This window comes from Frankliniella occidentalis, unplaced genomic scaffold (assembly GCF_000697945.3).
Source record: "Frankliniella occidentalis isolate FOCC.00 unplaced genomic scaffold, Focc_3.1 Scaffold5, whole genome shotgun sequence".
NCBI classification, from domain to species: Eukaryota; Metazoa; Arthropoda; class Insecta; order Thysanoptera; family Thripidae; genus Frankliniella; species Frankliniella occidentalis.
This window is the reverse complement of record NW_026267135.1, coordinates 1976731-1997287: the sequence shown is the minus strand read 5'-3', so window position 1 is coordinate 1997287 and position 20557 is coordinate 1976731. Positions and strand designations below refer to the sequence as shown.

The following is a 20557-nucleotide window of genomic DNA, read 5'->3' as shown; positions in this document are numbered from 1 at the left end:
GAGAGAGAGAGAGAGAGAGAGAGAGAGAGAGAGTCGCGGAGTAATTGCACTTGTCAGACGGTGGCTGCCTCGCGATTGGTCATTACAGTTGTCGCTCTCGTCTCAAATTGCAGCCTGTGCTTGTAATCTCCGCTTGTAAGCTTTGACCGGAGGCTGTAGCGCAAAAAAAAAAAAAAGAGTTTTGTTGGGCAGAATGTTTTGTTTGTGGCACAAAACATAAAAAGCAGTTTTTAACAAATGTTTTTGTATGTTTGGTTTTGTTGCTTGAGGTGGTGTACAGCATCTTTTTAGACAGTCCCCTATTTAAAAGGTCATACTGTGCCGCCAGGCATGCCTGCCCGCCGGGCTTGCCTACTGCAACGGGGCGCAGCGGTGGGCTGTTTTAAACGATGGGATGCCAGGCAGTGCATGCAACTTGCAGCCTCGTATGTGCATCAGGTTTTACCTCCTAACGGGTCGTTCAAAAAGCACGACCATTTCTTCACCCCGCCTTGTTTGGCAAATTCCGAGGGCTTGGCGCCTGCGAAACTCGGGATAGGCCACCCCGCGGTACACACGTGCGCTGCAGGCGAGATGTTGCCTACCCACCAGGCGCTGTGTGAGCTTGCAGAGGCTGAAATTGGCAGGTTTGCAACGGCGAATGACGAGTGTAGTACTTTCCCGTACGGTCCCTAAGAAATCGAGTACGAATGCGAAAAAGGTTGCAAAACGACCGAATCAGACAAATAAGGGCTCTGGAGATGCCCACAATATATGCTGTTTTTTTGTTTGTTTGTTTTTTACACACACACTTGAGGTGTAATGGCATGCATGTTTGATTTCACCGCCAGTATCTCTGCACCGTAGCGTGTTTGATTTCCCACCTCCTTCTCGTGCCGTTGGCTGATATCGTAAACTGGACGCCGCACGCTCAGAGTGTTCGGCACCCACGCGCGGCTCGGGGCGGGGCGGGGCGGGGCGCGGAGTCCTGCGCTCGCTTTGATTCACGGCGTACTTCTGGAGCGAGATCGCTTTGGTGGCTTCATCTTGGATTGCTGCTGCGGTGCGGACCCGACGGCCCCGACGGGTGAGCGAATTTGCAAACAATGTAATAGTGTGGCGTTTTCTATCGCTCATGCGTTTGCCGTCCGCTGAGACTTATGGCTCCGGTTTAGAAAAGGGCGACAGGTGGATGAGAATTTGCCAACGTTTGTCTCCGCGCGTCTTATTTATGGGCGCGCTGGCGATATCTCGATTCGCTCCGCTTGACATCTCGCCGAGCGATTAGATCGTTTTGTTTCTGATCTGCCGCAACTCATTTGTCGCCCGTCTCTCTTCCAGGATGGTGGGCGCGGGGGCGGGCGTGCGGCCCTGGGTCCTCGTCCTGGCCGCCCTCATGGCTGCCCTGGCCGTCTCCTCGACCGCCTGGCACTCGGACAGAAGTGAGTACCGAATCCTCCTCTCTACATGCGTTCGGGCTACTTTTCTTACTTTCTATACGAGGACCATCGAAAAAGTACCGACCCATGAGCTGTTTCATTTCCTCGCTTAATTTCTTTTTTCAGTGTCACTGTAAGTTATTTTTTGGGGGTATTTGTAGAGCCGCGGCTGTATGGCGATCGGATCTCGAAGCAGCACCTGACGCCGATCCACAAGCACGTCCAGGAGAAGATCGTCCTGTACCACAACTTTTTTCGCGCCAACGTCGAGCCGTCGGCGAAGGACATGCTCCTCATGGTGAGTCGCGGAAAGAGAATGGCGCCGCGGTTCAGATAGAAAGGCTCGCAAACTTCGACACCGCAGCGCCTTTTACAACAGCTGAACTCCCTTTTAACTTCTTCTGTGTTGTCGTCGTCCAGAAGTGGCACGGTGAGTCTGCCCGGGCAGCGCAGCGCTGGGCCGAGGACTGCCGCTTCCTGCAGCACGACAACATCACGGGCCGCTGGATCGACAAGTTCGGCTCCTGCGGCCAGAACATCTTCGTCTCCACCCACCAGGTGCCCTGGTGAGTCACGTCCCCACGGGCCTCCAGGGAATCACAAACCACATCCGTAGTTCTTCTTTAGAAAGAATTTATTCTATTTTGGTGCAAACTCTTATTTTGTAAATATTTTTTGCAATTTTGTTTCTGTTATGTTTTTTGTAAACATTTTTTTTTGTAAACTTTTTTTTTGTAAACTTTTTTTCGAACATTTTTTTTATACAGTTCTATAGCGAAAGGGACCCAACTCCTGCTTTCCCTACTTTGTTTTGCTATCAGCCGCAGACTAGGAGGAGGAGGCGTCGTCTCTGATCTATAAGCGTCTGAATATGTTTGGGGAGTCACCGCGCAGGCAGACAGAGCGGGTCAGCGTAGCAAGACAGTTTGATCCAGTCCAAGAGTGGCTCCCACTCGCTTTCAGCAAAGCGCAACGCCCGGAAACGGGCACCGGCGCCGCGTCAGAGAGTTGTCTGCGTCCTGTCCTCTCTCCTCTCTCTTCCAGTCCGATTGTCTCGCGTCTCCCAGCTCCCTCCTCTGGTCATGGCGAATCAAAACGGGCGTGCCGGCTTTATACGCGAGCGACACGGTGAAAGCCGGGGAGCACTGCGGACGTTGTCGCGGACGTGGGTGACCGCGGAGGCAGCAAACAGGAGTATCGTGTCGGCTGGGTTGCCTACTCGCCTGGCGCACGCTGTTCTGGCTGGAATTTCAATCTTCCAGCGAAGAATTCCGATTTTTTTAAAAGATTTTTTTTAGGGGGGGGGGAATATCTGAAATTTTTGCTTTGTAGTTGGAATTTTTTTGAATTTTTCTGGAAATATTTCAAATTTTTTACTGGACAAGTTTTTAACTTTCTGAAAAAAAAAATCGGACCTTAAAATCAGTAGAGTTCTGCCCGCCACCACCGCAGGTTCTTCGCCGTGGAGACATGGAACCTGGAGAAGCGCAACTTCACCTACGGCGCGGCCACCAACAACCTGACGCTGGTGGGCCACTACACGCAGCTGGTGTGGTCCTCCTCGCACGCCGTCGGCTGCGGCTTCCACAAGTGCCCCCGCGGCGGCAACAGGGGCAAGCCCTACTACGCCTACGTCTGCAACTACTGCCCGATGTGAGTGTCAAGATGATGCAACGGATCGCTAAAGTGTGTGACCGAGATTAAGGTTTCTAGTTTGAAAATTTACGACGGTAATCACTGAGTAATTATCCGGCAATTTTCAGGTTATTTTTTTTTTTGTTTCCAATTAAATTTGGTAATTTTTGGCCACATTCAAAACCCAAGTGTGTGAAAGTCTCACTTGTGGGTGTGTGAAATTTCATTCGTACACTTGAGGGCACAATTGTATGAAATTTCAAGGAAAATTCGCACCCTGACTCACTCAAGTGTGCGAATGAGAATTCACACATCTATAAAAAGTGTGTGACATTCTCACATCTGTGCGACATATTCACTCACCAACAGAATGTGCGACATTCCCACACTTGGGTCTTTGATGACAGTGTTTCCCTTGTCATAGGGGCAACCACATGCACCGGCTGGGCCGTCCCTACGAGAGCGGCGACCGCTGCGGGGCGTGCCCCAAGCGCTGCCACAAGGGCCTGTGCACCAACGCGTGCCCGGCGGCCGACCTGTGGGCCAACTGCAAGGAGCTGTACGCGTCGTGGCCGCACTGGCTGTGCCGGACCGGCACGCCGCAGGGCCGGCAGCGGCTCGAGCACTGCAGGGCCACCTGCCGCTGCCGGAACCGCATCACCTAATGGGGGAAGGAAAGGGCTGCCCCGCCGGACAGTTTTCCGCGCCAGTTTGAAAAGCGCGCGGGAGTACGCCGCCCGGGCGAGGCTGCGAGGCTACTCGCAAGGCTGCCAGCCGCGCGCGCGCAAGGACGCATTTGTGTGTGTGCTTTTCTGCCGTGGAATTATTGACTGAAAACTCGGATCTGGTGCGTCAAGACTCTTTCACTCGCATCAGACTCTTTTTGTTTTATATCGTGGTTGAAAATATTATTACCAAGAAAATATTCGAAATGCTTGGTACTTCTGGTTTTGCGGAAAAAACGTAAAATGGTGTTGTACAAGGCTGTTGTTTACTAACACGGGTTTGAATGGTTTGAATTGTCTTCAAAGCTGTCATTCGCACAAAACTATGCTGTGATAGAGTATTCTTTAGTCTATTCTTACCCAGTAATTTTAAACTTCTATATAAGCGTTTAATAAGATTACTTTCCATTTTTCCTACCATAATCTGAGTCGACTCGACTTCAAATATGAGGGCAAACAGGGCATCAAATGTAGTGTGGTAAGCTGTAACACTCATGTATTTTCTTTGCTCTCTGGTAATATTTCTCAATCCTTCTCTCGATTTTCTGTGTACAGTGAACAGCAAGCTAAATTTGTTCAAGAGCGTATTGTTTCTGTTGAGAAGCACTTTTCTGAAATGTGTACCATATTTGGCTCCTTGGCAAGGAAGTCAGCTGGGTATGTTGAATACAGTAATTCGAGTATGGAGTAGTGATATCCACTTGTTAAAAAACATTCAAGTGATATTTAAGAAACAATTTTCTTCCCTCTCGTTCCTTCAGGTTGCGTGATAAAAATGATGAGCTTTCTAAAGCTGTGAAATCTTATGCTGATAATGAAAATGTTAATCATACCTTGAAAGCTGCATTGTGTGAATTTTCTGCAGTATTGGGATCAGTTGGTGATTACCGGTATGGGGATTACCTTTAATCACTAAATCCTCAGCTATGATTTTGCAGTATTATGGTCACTGTTTTATTTCACTTGCATTTTAATCCAAGGCTGTTATTTTTGTAGTGACACACAGGTCAAAAGAGTTGAGAGCAAAGTTGTGAACGAGCTGTCACAATACGATGGAATCTGCAAGCACTCAAGGGAGGAAGTTAAAGCTACATTTTCAGCTCGTGAAAAAGAACTTGTTCGTAAACGTCAATTAGATCGAATCAGAGAACGCAATCCAAGAAATCGTCAGATGATAGTATCCTTTTATTTGAATTATGAATGTGATTAGATTTAAACCTACACTATGATGATGAAAAAAAAATATATTGCCTTAACTGTACCATAGACTTTAGCTGAGACAGAGCTCCTGAAAGCCAGTGCTGATGTTTCAAGAACAATGAAAGGACTTGAGGAACAAATGAACATCTTTGAAAAGAAAAAACTTGAAGACATTAAGTCAATTCTGCAAGACTATGCATTAACTGAACTATCCTTTCATGCCAAAGCTATAGAGCTCTTTACCAAGGCTTTTCAAGATCTACAGAATATAAGTGTAGAGGATGATCTTGAGGTTCAGAACTTTTCATAAGCATTTGAATACATTTCTTTTGTAACTTCTCCTCCAGGATAAGCATCTGATCTATTCTATTTCAGGAATTTCGAGATGTACTTCGTGTTCCTGACTCAATATCTCGTTTAGACACTGTCAAGAGAACTTCTTTCCGTTCTTCTACACCTCTTGGTTCTCTGGCGAATTTATTCACAACACCTCCAAGGTTCAGGCGATCTTCAGACTCAGGCCTGGCAAGATCACCTCAAAAAGAAAGAAATGCCAAATCTCAATCCATGGTGAGAACAGCAGTTAAATCAGACTTCAATTTTTTTTTGATCAGAATTTTTTATATTTCATACCTCAATTTTTACAGGACTCGCTAAAAAAAACATTTAACGAATCCTCAGAATCAGTTGAAGTGGAAGACTTCATTAATGAGGTGTCATCTTATTCAAGTGATGAAGGATACAACAGGAAATGAGCTTTGTCATTTGGATCTCACTTTTAAATGAGCTATAGCCAGAGAAATGAAGTACTATTAAAATAAACTTTCATGTTAGTTTTATTGATCTCCTGTTACAGAGCTATTGGATGTCACTTATTTTATGTATCAGACATTAATGATAATCTCATGTGCATTATTGCTTTTTCTTGTGTTGAGCATTAAATTAAATGTAAAATATAAAACTGAATTCAGTTCATCAACAACATGATCCATGTACAATTGTTCCACAAATTTATTCATGATTTATAATAATAAATAATGATATTAGTAGTAGCACAGTAGGAATGCAAATAAAATATGATACAATAGTATTGGAAAAAGAGATATAAAATGATAATTTCAACATAAACGTGAATAAGTATTATCATTTTTCAGGACCATCAACTCCAGCCTGGGTCATGAGGTCCGCAATGTTTTTTTCCAGGTCGTCTATCCTGTTCCCCATTTCATCTAGTACGATTTATTAAGGAAAACTGACATTAATTATTGATCTGAAAACTAATAGAATCAAGTCACTCCTCAAACATACAAGTGGTAAAAGAACTGTGTTAGACTGCAATAAAGGATATTTCTATTGATGATCTGATCAGACATGGTCTGGAACTTGTCCTGCATCCCTTGCAGCAGGGTTTGAACCTGAAAAAACAACAAGAAGTCAACAACCTGAACAACCCCATCTTGAAACTTTTTTGATAAAGTTCACAAATGATCAATAGAGCAATCATATGAAAAGGGGGGGAGAGAAAAAAATGTTTCAAGTCTTGAGTTACAAATGCTCAAAAGTAAAGAAGATCTTGATGTGAAATTCAAATCAACAGAGAGGTGCCTCTTAACCTCCACGGTACTTTGGTAAACGCGAAAAGAAGGCGGATGGAACAGCGGAGGACGACTGTTCCGAAACTCGAAAACTTAATCAGTGCGTAAAGTTGAAGAAAAGGGAATGATAGCGTGTTTGCATGCTGCCAAAATGAAGCAATGACAAGTAGCGCCCTGTGACAGCTCCACCCACACGGCGGGGCAGATGCGCCCGCGGCCTCTCGCCCTCAGTTACTTACATAGGTCGTCAATTCCTGCATGTTTTTAGGGTCGGCGCTATTACTCACTGCACAGTTGTGCTGGTCTTGGCCAGACTTCATGTTATCCTGCATGTCTGCCATGGTTAACTCTCGCTATCAACAACAACAAACAGGCTCGCAGCAGAAGAGAAGCAGGTTCTCCGGGCGGCCGGAAGCGGATGGGCTCGGCGGCGGCTGACTGGCGGAGGCGGGAGAGAGGGGGCCGTTCGAACTTGGGCGGGTGCGCGTGCTGGGGGCTGCGACGACGACCGCCGGCACCGGGGACTGTCGGAGCAGTTCTGGTGGTGGCGTGCGAGGGCCGCAAGCCGCACGCGACCCCCCGGCGTCCTCGGCTGCGTCCGAGACGCGGGACCCAAGAGACATCTGCCCTCCTCGATCATGCTGTGTCGGCGTGGCGAGAGATTGGGGGAGGGGTTGGTCGGTATGGTTTCTCACGCAACCCTCCCCCATCCCGACGTGGGGGCCGTCGGTGGTGCCAGGCACCGACGGCCACGTGCCTGGCACCAGGCAGTTTGAGGTCGATTTTCGCCAAACGGAATGTACATTCCTAGACTTATTTTCTCCAATAAATTTCCGATGGAGAAACAATGCCGGTTAAAATGAAGAGACAGACGAAAGCAGCGGCAGGCCTGCCTGGCCTTTTCTCAGCGCAACGTGACTGCATCGTGTTTTTTTTCTTGGGGGGGGGGGGGATTTTTGTTTTGACTTTTGAAATGGAATGCCTCATTTTGCTGTAAAGTTGTTAGGAGAAAGGTAGACGCAGCGTTTTTTTTGTTATGATGTGCTTCTTTGTTGCCTTCTTAGTACATGTGCATTTCTCCAACCATCAGGCATTTTCTAAATGGGGTCTCCCCCCCCCCCCTCACCGGTCTCGACCCGCCATACGGATCCAGCCCACCTCCGACCCTTTGTGTCTTTACTCTGAGTCGTAGAGAAGGTGGGGGCGCTGTAAGGGTCGCCGATAGGGGGGTGGAATAGAGGAAGTTGCCTACATACAGGGGGTTTTGTAGCTCACATTGCCTACCTGTTAGACGGCTATCTAGTGCCAACAGGGGAGGGGGGGGGGCGCCAACCACCCCCTTAATACGCGCCCCAGAAAGTGTTACTGAATGCTGTCTGTCTATTGCAACCTGCCCCACCTGCCCCTTCCAGGACTCAACCCAAACCAAAACCCCTACCGTATCATTGTGTCACCCGCTCCCCCTCCCCACCAAATTCGTCTCTGTCCCCAAAACAACGGTCTGGTGTGCTAAAAGAAAAATAGTTTGAAATTTAGCGAAGAGGGTATGGTCTTCTACCCCCCCCCCCCCACCCGGTCAGTTCTAAGAAAGCCGCCTGGGAGGTAGGCAATCAGCTGTATAAAACTCCCTAGGAGACAGTGGTCGCGGATCATTAAATATTCAATGATTTATCGTGCTGAAATGTTGTAGAATGCTGTAGAAAATAATTGTTGGAAGCGTAACTTACCTTTGTCCTTCCCTCCATAACCCTTTACTCCTTAAGTTAACTAAACCACTAACCGCCATGAACAGTGATATACTTGCTTTGGAGTAGCGACAGAAAACGAGCCATAAGAAGACTCGGGCGCGAATCATCTCAAGCAATTTAATCTACAGCGAACCGACTTGTGATGGCGAGAATGTGTATTTTTAATTTGCAGATTATTACTGCTGTCTGCTCCTCTTTAAAAATAAGAACTAAAACAAGATTTCCCTGGATTTGCATTCCTTTTCTTCTTAAGTTGGCTCTTTTTGTCGAGACTAATCAGCAAACATTTTTTTCTTCTTCAGATTTAAGTTGGTGCACCTTTTTTATTTGCTTGCTTAATTTAAGTTGGATGCCCTGGGAGCACAGGTCGAGCTGAAGTCGATCAGTGTGTGGTCGAACATGGCAGAAGTTATAGTAGTTCGGACAGAGCTATTGTCAGTCTTTGTCCTGTTGTCTAAGTTTAATTGTTTGTGCATGAATTCTATGTGATATACCAACGAAAAGATAAGACACAGGTTAGTAGAAGGGTGGAATTGTTTTTACGATTCCTGTGACTGCATTTCTCTACGGATTGCGGCTCAGCTGCAAGCAAATTAGAGCCTGAACTGAGAGGAAGTGGCCTATTAGACAATACGAGGTGGGGGTAAGTGACCATTGCAGATCTCTTGTCCTAAATAATATTTTGGGGGCCGTCCTTGCGGTTGCTGTGGAGCTTCAATTGATTGAACCTCGGAAGCTGAGGTCAGTTTTGGAAAATCGACCCCCTCCCTGAAAGTAATGTGAACTCGACGGGGATTTGGGGCACTTAGTCACCGTGCTCTCTTCCCATTCATATTTGATGTAATACGGTAATAGTGAAATGTTTTGCCTGTATTTCTTACTAACATTGTTTTCCCATAACTTAAAAACTCTGATTGGTGCTCTATCTGTTGATTCATTTCTTCTTATGTTGGTTAACTTCTGTGGTCCTCTGATTGAGGTTAAGTTAGCCCTGACCATTTAACTCATAAAAACTGTTATAATTTTTACCTAAAATTTCCAATTCATTTTACATTTTTATATCTCTTGATCATTTTGGCCATTGTGTATTTCTTTTACCTTGGAAGGAAGCTGTTCAGCCTGGGGACTGTGGTGCAACATTAGTGTCAGTAGAGTGATGTCAAGTTCTTTAAAAGCTGCAGTTCTCATGTTCAATGGCTACAATTTAAGTGACTGCATATTTAGTAATTTAAGTTGAACTTGTTATCTATGTTTAACGTATGAGTTTGTTTGTTTGGGTGCTATATTTTACAATTACATGTCTATTCCTTAACTTCTTGCCCAACATTTTATTCTCCCATTTTTGTTAGATTTTGAAAAATAAAATGTTCAATTATGTTAAATATATGATGTTGTTGAAAGCAAATCTAAGATATGCTTAAATCAACTTAATGTATTTCTTTTGTCTTCAGGGCTGGCCAATGGCAGTATGGCCTCGGTCATGCAGAAGAATGGTTTGAAGCCACTTGCTAATGGTGGTTTAATGCAGCATGTTGATATGAACAAAGTGTGTGCTAAACAACAGCAACAACAGCAAATGCATTTCGGTGAAGAACAAGTTCAACATGGAATAGTGAATGGACAACAAGTGCTCCTTCAACATGGACAGTTTATTGGCCATGTTTTAAGTCAAGAGAACTCTCCTGTAGGAATCAGTGAAAATAGTGTTCCGAATGAAAGTGAACATGATGGAAAGTTGGTGATAGATACAGAACATAGTGCAGAAGTTCCCGAAGTTCAATGTGTAGATGAGGAAGAAAGTGAACCGGAAATTGATATAGTGATCAATAATGTAGTGTGCAGCTTTTCTGTTAAGTGTCATTTGAATCTCAGGCAAATTGCACTCACAGGCTTCAATGTAGAATACCGACGAGAGAATGGGGTAAGTCAACATATCCTATGTGCAGCTGCCTTTTCAAAGATCATTGTAATTATTTCTTTCTATTTGGCTTGTAGATGGTTACTATGAAGCTGCGGAGACCATACACTACTGCCTCTATATGGTCATCTGGTAAAATCACATGCACAGGATCAACCAGTGAAGATCAAGCTAAAATTGCCGCTAGAAGATTTGCTCGATGCCTTCAGAAACTAGGCTTCAAAGCAAGATTCAGTAATTTTCGTGTTGTCAATGTTTTAGGAACATGTTCCATGCCTTTTGCTATAAAAATAACTGCATTTTCTGAGCAGCATAAAGAAGCTGAGTAAGTCTTACCTTCAGGATATGTCAAGTAATTGTAAACATTTTAGTTAGTTAGTTAGTTATTTATTTTCAAAATTGTTTTGTTTAGCTATGAACCAGAGCTACACCCTGGAGTCACTTACAAGCTAAAAAAGCCAAAGGCAACATTGAAAATTTTCTCAACTGGTAGTGTTACTGTAACAGGTGAGCAATATTAAAACTGCATGTGTACTTATGAGGCCCATTTCAGCCCATCTTGAAATATTTTATCTTTAATCTGAATATTGTTTCCAGCACCCAGTGTTGCTTCAGTTCAAGCAGCCATAGAGTACATCTTTCCTCTAGTCTATGAATTCCGCAAGGAACGAACAAAGGAAGATATCATTGCTCTTAAACGAAAATTGCGAGAGAGGCGAGCTAAGCGAGGGATCAAAGACTTGGAAGATGATGATGTTCTTCTTAATCTAGGAGGTGAGGAAGAGGAAGATGTAGAAGAAATGGAGGAAGATGAAGACTGGAACTGAGTTGTGGTTGTCAGGGAATCAACATGCTGATGCCAAACATCCTTTGTATTTAAATTGCCTCTCAGAATTGTAGTAGTAAGTGCTTAAGAAATTCTTTGTAAAGATATTGTGTACGTACCTCTATTTCTTTTAGTACTGCTTTGTGATTCAAGCAATACACTCCATCCAGCCCTATGCAAGAACTGTACCTGAAGATATGTTGTTAAAGGCTGCTTCAAAGAGGTTTCTCATATGAAAATTATTTGCAATAAGTCTTTACAATTAACTTACATTTCATCTTTCTGATCATTTATCACCCTGGTCATTAAAATTGATCTGCTTGTACCTCAGTTTGAACTTGAGTTCTACAAAAGCCCAGACTGACTGAGAGGGTTTTGATAAATTGGTGCAGTTGCTTTGCCCATTTATCCAAATAGTTCATTCTGTAGTCTTTATCATTGAAGTTGGCACTAGTACCATGTCAACTTGACTGTTTTTGTCCATCTTAATATGCCGAACAAAGGTACTCCAATATTCTTGAGTTTTGTCCAGATTGGGCCTATGGATTTGTTTTTTCCCTTGAGTCTTTTGAACACACTCAATTAGAATCATTTTATCAATACTTTTTTCTCCCTTTATTTTATGTACTGCCAAAAGGGTAATTGATTTTGTTTTGAAATAACCAGTGACCATGTGATTGATCAACATACATCCTAGATTATTTCCATTCAAATGAGTTCATATATTTCTGTATCTATAAATCTTGGTGCTTTAATGTTCACCTAAAACCTCTATCAAGAATTTTTATTTGAAATCCCATGTAAATGTGACCAATTTGATTTTGAGTGGCTCAATTTTACATGGAGTGATGCTGAGAGAGATGCTCTGCAAAATTTTTCTCTCTGTTCCTGTAATAAATTTTATGGTACCATATTTGATAGTTAATCTTTATTTCTTGTTGGGCAATGTACTAAGTTGCAACCATTTTACAGAGAACTGGAAACTTAAAGCTCATTTTTTGCATTTTAGGGGGCTTAGTCTTTGTATTGATACAGTGATGTTGATGATTCTTAGTCATTGTTTCTGTTCTCATAAGTTCTATTGATTATTGAATATCTTAATTATAAGCTGTTGATAATAGTGCAGGATGTAAATCTAATGCACTGATTCTTTCATCATTACAATAATAAATCTGAAGATATGTGATAACAGACCATACTCTGTTTTTCCTAAACTTTTATCTTGCTGTCTATCAGCTAAAGCAGAAAAATGTTTGATATTGTTTTTTTCTGCTCCCCTTAAGTCTGGCTGAGGAGGGCTGAACATTGTGTGGTCTAATTTGAAAACTGTGTTGTTAAATGAAAATGTTGAGAGTACACAGGGCATTATTATAGATCACTTGTTACCTTTTTCAAGATTGAAGTTAATTTATATTTACTTCAAGATTTATGGGAATTGTTTTAAACTTTTTCCTAATCTGTCTTGGATTTGAAAACTTGATGAGTCTAGAAACTGTCATGTGTACTCCAGAGCTGTACTTCTTTCATTGTATAAATTGTAACGCTCCTTTTTTTACTTGCTGTAATAGTCTTGAGTCAAATTAGTTGGAGGAATTGAATCAAATGAATTTGCTCCCGTATATTCATCTGCCTCATGGGCTTACTTAGGTTGTAGCATTATGACAATTCTTCATTTATTACAAATCTGTCTCTATGGCAAGACAAATTGATTTTCTGAAGCTTGCTTCCAGATGTCTAAGCTTATGAAATTCCTTGAAATTCTTTTCATCAGGAGAGCTTACTCTTAAATGTAAATACCTCAGTTTTTTGTTCATTTCTTGACCTTAATCACTTCATATCATTTGAGGATATACCTAAATGTAAATTATTCTTTGGTCAGTAAGACAAACCTTGCTACTTTTTCATGCATTTTCAGATAATGCAATTAATAAGAAAAAGTGGATTGTAAAGGCTGAATTTTTTTGTAATGTGTAAATAATATTTTCCACTCAACACAGTAGACTGATCAGCCTTGGCCCATCTTAATTTCATTTGTCTTCAATGTGACATCATGCTGTGTAAATGTGCTTACAGCTATGTAACAAGATATGCATCACCTTTGGTGATTTATGATATCTTTATTTACAATTACAAACCCACAGCTTTCCGAATGGTCAGGTACATGCCAACAAGGTAGACTGCCTTTATTTTTCTTTTTTTATGTAACATTATCTCATAAAGCCATCCCACTGTACAAATTTCACTCATGTCTATTCCTTTGCCCTCACTATTCTGCAACTTTGCAAATGCTCTCGTAGAAATTAAGCCAAAGGTGCCAATGGACCTAATTAGGCTTCTGGCTCTCTTTCACCTCCAATGTCACAAATGTCCAATGTTACTATGGTATGTTATTGTTATTTTGTTTGCTTTGTGTGTTCTATTTTAATACTATGTATATTTTGACAGCTCTCCCAAAATTTCTAGTTCTTGACAGCTGGTGGAAGCTCCGCTAAATCCTCATTCTCTTGTTGCATTGTATTGTGTTATATTCAATTGTCGAGTCAAGGATTACTGTTGTCCATGAATTTCAATCAGTGTTATGAGTTTGGGTGTGGTGTGGTGTTACCTTGAAGTGTCACAGCTAAATGTGAACATTGAGCTTGGCCTGGTTGATTCTTAATCAAATCTGAAATGAATTGATAACCAGCATTAAAGTGATTGGTTTTAAATTAATAGCTTTTGCGTTTATGCAGGAAGATAGTTTGGCTGTGTGCGAGAGAAGGCTGTGTCAGGAATCTCGCGAGGTGAAAGCGTGACATCGCTTGAAACATAATCGTCTACTTGACATCTTAAGTCAAGAGGCTGTGTTCCTGAATGTTACCAAATTGTACGGATGTTGGTTCACATGAGGCATCAGTGTTAAGTGGCCGTAGTGTAAGACTGCCTAAAGAAATGTTCTTAGTTCATGTGTGAATGGTTGTATGTCTGTTCAGGTGTGTGTGTGTTGGTGAGCATGTGTGTGTGTTTGCTGTTTTTTTTCTGTTAGTGGCATAAGTGTAGTCATTCAGTGGGCGCCCTCAGCCACTTTCATCAGTGAAACAAAATTTATAGACTAAAGCCTACATTATCAACATGTTCGTAATTTTTGGGAAATGCCATGAGAACTACTAAGCCACTGTTTATTTTCATATCTCTTTGTTAACTATTATTTTCGTTATCTGTTATTTATCTGAATCTGGGTTTTGAAAGATAATTAATGGCATCACAGACTAGTAGAAATTCCCAGGCATAAATGTACCACCAACCAGTGCTTCTCCTTTAACATGTTTTCTTTTCCAACGTTTGAATGATAGTGAATGATATGATGGATCCTTGTATGTCTCAATTTCAACTAGACCAAACAAATTACCCAACTAAAAATATGTTCTTGAAAAATGATTATAATGATATTATCATCCATCCCATGTTATGCAATAGCTTTTTAAACATGTGGAATCTTTGGTCTTCAAATATTTATTAGGTAAAAGGAGCGTCTTGAGATGCTCAGGAAATGACCTCTTACAGCTTTCCTGATGATCACAAGCCGCTTCTGTACTTTCTTTAAAAACAAAAATATTTATCTAGGACAAGTTGACCAATGTAAGTGCCAAGAGCAGGTTGTTGGTACAGGAAATGCACTTGATTGTAAGATAAGCCCATGTATAATTTTTAAATTTGTACACTTCAATGTCAAAATAAATTTTGTAAACAAGTTAATTTTACATTACGTTTTTACTTTGCATTTCTAATCTAATCTCGCATTATCACAAAAAAAAAAAAAAAAATACCCCAAAAAACGGGTGCTAGATCTCAAAGGACTCGTTTGGTAAGACAAGTTGTGAAACCGGAAGAGGGAAAACCGGGTGCAACTTGTACATGACGTCAGAAACACTGACGGGGGTAGGCTACAGGGGGGAGAGACACGAGTCATGATACATACGCACGCAGTCGATTGTTGAAGGTGCTCAGTGCCGGCGGCGTAGTCCGAACGATTTCAAATTTGTTTCAACAAAAACACAAAATCTGCATACTGTAATCAAGGAGACTGATCTAATTTGAATTTGAAGCATTTAAATAAACCGTAACAATGGTAAATTGCCTCGACAAATATGTGAAATTTTGTAGATACTCAGGGTACTAAAGCACTTGCATAGCTACATAACCTGTAAATGTTGTTGTCACCATGCATTTATCGAAGTGAAATTTTACCTATTTATACATTGCTTGGATTGAAAGCTTACACAACTTAATTGATCTTTTAATTAATTTTAAAACACTCCTTGTAGAAGTGACATTTACCTCTCGGAGTCGTCTTTTGACAGCTGTTTCTGTCGAACTTCCTGTGGTGACACATTTGATCACTCTTTTGGAATTTTGCTGCAAATTTGACAAATTTACATTTCTAAACGATATAAAAATATTTCCTTGTTTACATTTTTGTGAAGTTTTAAAATTCCTTTTCGATCTAAATTTTAATATGGTAGTGACAGAGGGACGGAAACCTTCCCTGAAAAGAAACATACAATATTTTGCCATTCTGTTTAAACTTTGATAGACGTTTTACATTTTCATTGAGATTTTGTTTGGCCTCATAGCGAGTCCGGTGTAAAAACAGTAATACTATGATGCGTCCAGTGTGACCATAATGTTTAGTAATGCTTTTGTTATCTTTTCTACAATTTTACAGTTACCATTGTCACTCCTCAGGACTGCGCAAAACCATCCTATGGTAAGTCACTGGCATTTAATGCATTTGCAATACAGTTTTAAAACTAGTATGTCATTTATGTACTATTTTTGGGGGGGGAGGGGAACATAGTAAAACCAAACCATTAATTGTTTCAGTTGGTAGAGTTAAAAAATGGAGAAACATACAATGGACACTTAGTTAGCTGTGACAACTGGATGAATATCAATTTACGAGAAGTGATTTGCACATCAAGGGTGAGGTTGATGCAGATTTTCCCTTAGATAGATTAATGAAGTTTGTCAACTACTTCAGCTTTCTGTCAAACTACAATTTTACATTTCTTTTACAGGATGGTGATAAGTTTTGGAGGATGCCAGAATGCTACATACGTGGAAGTACCATAAAATATTTGAGAATACCAGATGAAGTTATTGATATGGTTAAAGAAGAAGTAATGCAAAAGTCCCGTGGACGAGGAGACATGAAAGGTGGTCGAGGTGGTGGCCCAGGGCAGAGGGGACGTGGAGGTGCACGTGGTATGTCTTTGTTGGTCTTGATTCATATCATTTACAATTCTGTCTGTAGCTCATGTAATTTTTTATAATGCATGTTTACATTTCCTTCATTTCAACTTGTTTCAGGTGCCTTTGGAGGACGTGGAGGACGACAAGGACCTTTGGGCAGGGGAGGTGGTCTTGGGGGTACAGGCCGACCTCCAAACAAGCCAAAAAAGATGTAATGTTCTCCATAGCCAATTATGTAATTTCCGACTGTTCTCAATCATTTACAACAGGCCATCCAGTTTTGTTTTGAAATCAAATGTTCATAACTTTTTGAGTTTGTATATAGATGTAATTTATGTAGTGGAATCATTTTATTTTACGTAACACTACACTGTGCTGTTTTGATAGCTTTCTTAATTTAATTCAAATTGAATTATTAAATTGACAAATGATAAGAAGAGTTGTAATTTATTATCAATTTAAATATAAGAACAAGAATAATTCTTCTAAACGGTCCTCAAATAAAGAAAATTCACTAGTGATGACTGCCATCCTTCTTGAAGCGGAGACCACAATACAAGCATGAGTGGTTCCCTGGTTGGTCCTGGTAAGAAAATTATGTTATTTTTTCAGGTTTGCAGTTCATTTATTTACCTACGTCATTTCTTCAAATTTTATGAAGCCCTACCAGGTTGATGTAGACCTTAGGGTGGCCAGTTGGTCCACCACCACCATCGCATGAGACCACGCGTTCCTTCCTTATCTCTGGAGGGACACTCTCAATGAGCTTAGCAGCCCAATTTTCATTGACAAGTTTGGTTTTGTTTACAAATCGGACCATTCTGTAATCATCTTCGTCCCATTTCTGTTGATGTAAATGCAATACATTTAGTTAACCATGGCAGATAACAAAAACAAGTAGCTCACTTGAAGTCGTGCGACTCAATCATTCAGATTCAGCACTCCTGAGGTTAATACAGAGAGCCTTGGATTGCGAAATAGATTATGCAATGAATCTTACGTTAATGTCATAACATGTGACTCAAAATTAAACACCACACAATAAGATCACTTACTTGTCCCGTATGGGTAACCCTGTCCGATGGAAGGTTAGAGGATGCACATCGAACCACAGTTTTGCTTAAGGTAGACACATCTCCAAAACTGCGCGACAGTTTCCATGACTGACCAAGAGCGACAAACCCTCTATTGGCGGCCATTGCCAGGAGCCCCAACTGACTTGGGCCGCTTTAAAGGTAAGAATTAAGAAATTACAGGCTTTAACTCAATGTTGAATGAAGGGTTTTGGCATTCGTGATTCGTCTGCTCAGCTGCGCTGCGACGCATCCGAACCCGTCCCGAACGACCCGAACTACCCCCCGAACGCGTTCGCTGCAGCTACCGAAGCCGAAGTCCCGACCCGAACCCGAAGTGAGTGAGTGATTCGGTTTGGTTTTGGTTTCCGATTGCCCGATCCTTGACGGCCTCGCTCGTTTTTACAATTCATAGAAAAATTGTCGGTTTATTGTGTCGTATGTATATCTGATCATAGTTGAAATGATTGCCGAAGATCTTATCTCTACCTGCGCTGAACTGGAACGACTGGAACTCATAGTAAGTGTGTGTCAGAATTAATTTTCGTACACCCTAACCTCTGAAGGACTGTCATGTTATTATTGATGTTTAAAAACGAAGCTCTTCGTGTACTTCCCAATGCTCTGTCCCTGAAAAATGCCATAAGTTTAATTTCAAATTTTATTATTATCTGTATTTTGAAGATGCTAGTGAATCAAAACTCTTGTTTTTGTTTCAGTCTCCTACCGGAGAAGCAACAGCTCAAGAATATGCCCAACTCTTAGCAATCTACCTATGTCAAAGTGATTTGTAAGTACTTTTTTCATTTAAATTTTATGTTATCTACCTTGCTTGCAACATCTGATACATGAAAAATTTATCAAACCATTAATTTCTGTCTGTATCCATTTGCTGTTTACGTTGCAGGTGTAATGCCAAATTCCTTTGGAAACGAATTCCTACATCTTTGAAAAATAGTCATGATGAGCTCTCTTTGATATGGAAAGTAGGTCAATGTATGTGGAAAAGAGATTATCCTGCAGCATACAGTGCACTTCAAGTATCATGGTCAGATAATGTGCGTCATATCATGTTAGCACTCCAGGGTAAGCATTGTCTTCGTTGACAGTTTTAAAAGAGGTTGTTTTATTTGTTGTCTTAATTTACGCTTGGCATGTAAATTAAATTATGTTTTATGAGCTTTAAGATTTAATATCTTTAAAAATTTAAATTTTCAGATGAACTACGTACAAGAGCTGTTGACCTAATTGCTAATGCATATTCTTCAATTACTGTAAGTGACTTATCTGCAATGGCAGGCATTAATGATAGAGAAGCTGAAAGACTTTCTAATGCACGTGGCTGGATAATCGATGCAGAAACTGAGATGGTGCATCCTGTTAGGCCACCACCATCTTCTCATGTCACAACATCTAGTGAAGGACAACTAAATAAGCTGACTGATTATGTGTCTTTTTTGGAAAACTGAGTAGGCTAAGAGTAAGAGTATTATCTAAGATGTCTGTCTCTTTGGAACGTCTTGTATATTTTTCTTTTGTTGTGATTGGTGGTCTCGCCTACACTTCTACTGTTGTTAAAAAAATCTTGAGCCTCTTTTGCCACCCATTCTGTGTTAAGTGGAATGGGACTCAGATTGTGTACTTTGAAAAACCTATTTATTGAAAAACAAAATAACAGGTTGTCTTGTCTTATTGATATTTTCAGTCATATTTTTTATCAACCTTTTATCTTTTAGTTCTGCTACATAATAAATTGATTGAATCGGTATAACAAACCCACTTCATTCGATATCCACCTAAATTGGAACTTTCCTCTTAATGTCTGAAAGACAAATGAACAAGATAGTTTACCTCTTGTAATTAATTCAAGCATGATTTTTTTAACTTTAAATGCAGTTTCTGGCGATACAGAACCTCTTCTGGCACTCTATATATATATATATGTATTTTTAAATTTTCATTTTGCAGTGTATTTAATGGCACATTGGTTTCCTCTTCAGTTATGATTCTTATGGTCTCGTGACATTAACTTCATCATCATTTTGAAATACTTTGAACTCACTTAGCAAAAGTTTTTTTTCAAATTCTGAAGAAGAGTAAAATATTTTACACTACTCTACATCATCAATGACAGCCAACACTGTTTGTATTACAACTACTGTTCGTTGAAATAATACCCATCGGACCAGTAAAAGTGCCTTCTTTCAGCCATCGGTCTACATGAGCTCTCATTCGTGATATGTCCTTTGCATTAGTGCGGCAGCATCCCCCCACATATTCAACTCCTAATGACAGCCATTCTTCAACATAAGAATCCACAGATGGCACATTGTCAGGGTCAGTCCACCTGCAACAATCACATCAGATGGTCAATCTCATAAAAATTAATTTCTGTCATAACTGTAATCATATTGAAATTCATTTACAATACTGGTACACTAGGGTCCACTTACCCTGTTTTGGGGCTGTAAACTTCCCCACTGTTTGGGTACACTATAAGTGGAATGTGCGGTCGCCCTTCCTCGTTCACATCAGACAAAAGAGAAGTGACATATTTTGGATTCAAACAATTAACTCCAATAGCAACCAGCTGGTGTGAATTCCTTGACCAACATTCATGAGCAACGTCCTTGAGTTTCTCTCCATGTGATATTTGGTGATAGCCCTGTCAGAAAAGTTTAGAAATTAATTTTACAATGTAAATTACAAATTTCAAGAACTTGTGAATTTTTGGTCATGCATATCACAAGGCCTACACAAATTCTGCAACTGCCTACATAAACAGTAAGTACACCTCTACAATAAACAATTTAGCATTCCTCTTAATGTGAACTAAAACAATAGGGGGACACAAAAGACAAGAAGATGCTCCAACACCAAACTACTAAATGACAGAGCTACCTCTGTGCATCCGTCTGATGGGGACCCTGCACTCTGTTCAACTGGCTCCTGGAAATCAGAATCGTTTCAAACAGGGGCACGGTTAGTATGTGGTGGTCTCTGCTGTTGTAGGGACTAGAGATATTAAGGTCCGAAAATTTTCCGGAAAAGTTTGAAACTTTTCCAGAAAGCAATCGGGAAAAATTGAAACATTTCTAGAAAAATCTGGAAAAATCTAAAACTTTGTGCGTGGAAAAGTTAAGAGATGAAATATATGCATTTATTTATTTTTTGAAAAATTTTCCAG

At 41.0% G+C, this 20557-nt stretch overlaps 8 protein-coding genes across 12 annotated transcripts in view; 5 read left to right on the top strand and 3 right to left on the bottom strand.

The window, feature by feature from the left end:
• The window catches only part of LOC113212849 (serotriflin-like), an 81402-nt gene extending 77684 nt beyond the window's left edge, over positions 1 to 3718 (top strand). For all 3 annotated transcript variants that reach the window (XM_052269647.1, XM_052269651.1, XM_026431680.2), the window contains 5 exons: positions 1321 to 1421; positions 1580 to 1716; positions 1839 to 1984; positions 2871 to 3071; positions 3478 to 3718. In XM_052269647.1, coding sequence (XP_052125607.1) covers positions 1322 to 1421; positions 1580 to 1716; positions 1839 to 1984; positions 2871 to 3071; positions 3478 to 3718 — 825 coding nt within the window. In that variant the 5' untranslated portion in view covers position 1321. The remainder of the gene's footprint in view (positions 1 to 1320; positions 1422 to 1579; positions 1717 to 1838; positions 1985 to 2870; positions 3072 to 3477) is intronic.
• A 31-nt stretch (positions 3719 to 3749) lies between these two features.
• LOC113212848 (CBY1-interacting BAR domain-containing protein 1) lies at positions 3750 to 5939 on the top strand. Its single transcript, XM_026431679.2, has 7 exons — positions 3750 to 4256; positions 4334 to 4435; positions 4540 to 4668; positions 4775 to 4955; positions 5046 to 5270; positions 5354 to 5548; positions 5626 to 5939. The coding sequence occupies exons 1-7, from the start codon at positions 4225 to 4227 to the stop codon at positions 5731 to 5733; spliced, it is 972 nt and encodes a 323-aa protein (XP_026287464.1). The 5' UTR covers positions 3750 to 4224; the 3' UTR covers positions 5734 to 5939.
• Positions 5940 to 5971: 32 nt separating this feature from the next.
• LOC113212850 (heat shock factor-binding protein 1) lies at positions 5972 to 7117 on the bottom strand. Of its 2 annotated transcripts, none has more exons than XM_026431683.2 (3): positions 6861 to 7117; positions 6327 to 6393; positions 5972 to 6210 (listed from the first exon to the last, which is right to left on the bottom strand). In XM_026431683.2, exons 1-3 carry the CDS (start codon positions 6912 to 6914, stop codon positions 6122 to 6124), a joined length of 210 nt encoding a protein of 69 aa, XP_026287468.1. In that variant the 5' UTR covers positions 6915 to 7117; the 3' UTR covers positions 5972 to 6121. The 2 variants fall into 2 exon arrangements, with proteins under 2 accessions (XP_026287468.1, XP_026287467.1); XM_026431682.2 differs by having other exon boundaries at positions 6813 to 7094.
• Positions 7118 to 8668: 1551 nt separating this feature from the next.
• On the top strand, positions 8669 to 14800 carry LOC113212829 (TATA box-binding protein-like 1). Of its 2 annotated transcripts, none has more exons than XM_026431655.2 (5): positions 8669 to 8836; positions 9773 to 10242; positions 10317 to 10564; positions 10652 to 10746; positions 10837 to 14800. In XM_026431655.2, the coding sequence occupies exons 2-5, from the start codon at positions 9790 to 9792 to the stop codon at positions 11064 to 11066; spliced, it is 1026 nt and encodes a 341-aa protein (XP_026287440.1). In that variant the 5' UTR covers positions 8669 to 8836; positions 9773 to 9789; the 3' UTR covers positions 11067 to 14800. The 2 variants fall into 2 exon arrangements, with proteins under 2 accessions (XP_026287440.1, XP_026287441.1); XM_026431656.2 differs by having other exon boundaries at positions 8681 to 8964.
• A 207-nt stretch (positions 14801 to 15007) lies between these two features.
• Positions 15008 to 16818, top strand: LOC113212834 (U6 snRNA-associated Sm-like protein LSm4). The gene is made up of 5 exons (XM_026431663.2): positions 15008 to 15173; positions 15771 to 15812; positions 15929 to 16027; positions 16123 to 16309; positions 16415 to 16818. The coding sequence occupies exons 1-5, from the start codon at positions 15171 to 15173 to the stop codon at positions 16510 to 16512; spliced, it is 429 nt and encodes a 142-aa protein (XP_026287448.1). The 5' UTR covers positions 15008 to 15170; the 3' UTR covers positions 16513 to 16818.
• LOC113212835 (NADH dehydrogenase [ubiquinone] iron-sulfur protein 6, mitochondrial) lies at positions 16729 to 17640 on the bottom strand. Its single transcript, XM_026431664.2, has 3 exons — positions 17353 to 17640; positions 16965 to 17141; positions 16729 to 16880 (listed from the first exon to the last, which is right to left on the bottom strand). The coding sequence occupies exons 1-3, from the start codon at positions 17494 to 17496 to the stop codon at positions 16812 to 16814; spliced, it is 390 nt and encodes a 129-aa protein (XP_026287449.1). The 5' UTR covers positions 17497 to 17640; the 3' UTR covers positions 16729 to 16811.
• Positions 17641 to 17694: 54 nt separating this feature from the next.
• Positions 17695 to 19068, top strand: LOC113212833 (COP9 signalosome complex subunit 8). Its single transcript, XM_026431662.2, has 4 exons — positions 17695 to 17890; positions 18090 to 18160; positions 18278 to 18456; positions 18589 to 19068. Exons 1-4 carry the CDS (start codon positions 17834 to 17836, stop codon positions 18837 to 18839), a joined length of 558 nt encoding a protein of 185 aa, XP_026287447.1. The 5' UTR covers positions 17695 to 17833; the 3' UTR covers positions 18840 to 19068.
• LOC127748707 (uncharacterized) lies at positions 19005 to 20038 on the bottom strand (the record flags this gene model as incomplete). The annotated part of the gene is made up of 2 exons (XM_052269223.1): positions 19005 to 19717; positions 19824 to 20038. Coding segments are annotated over 2 exons (438 nt in total), but the record flags the coding sequence as incomplete, so codon positions are not given.
• Positions 20039 to 20557: the final 519 nt, after the last annotated feature.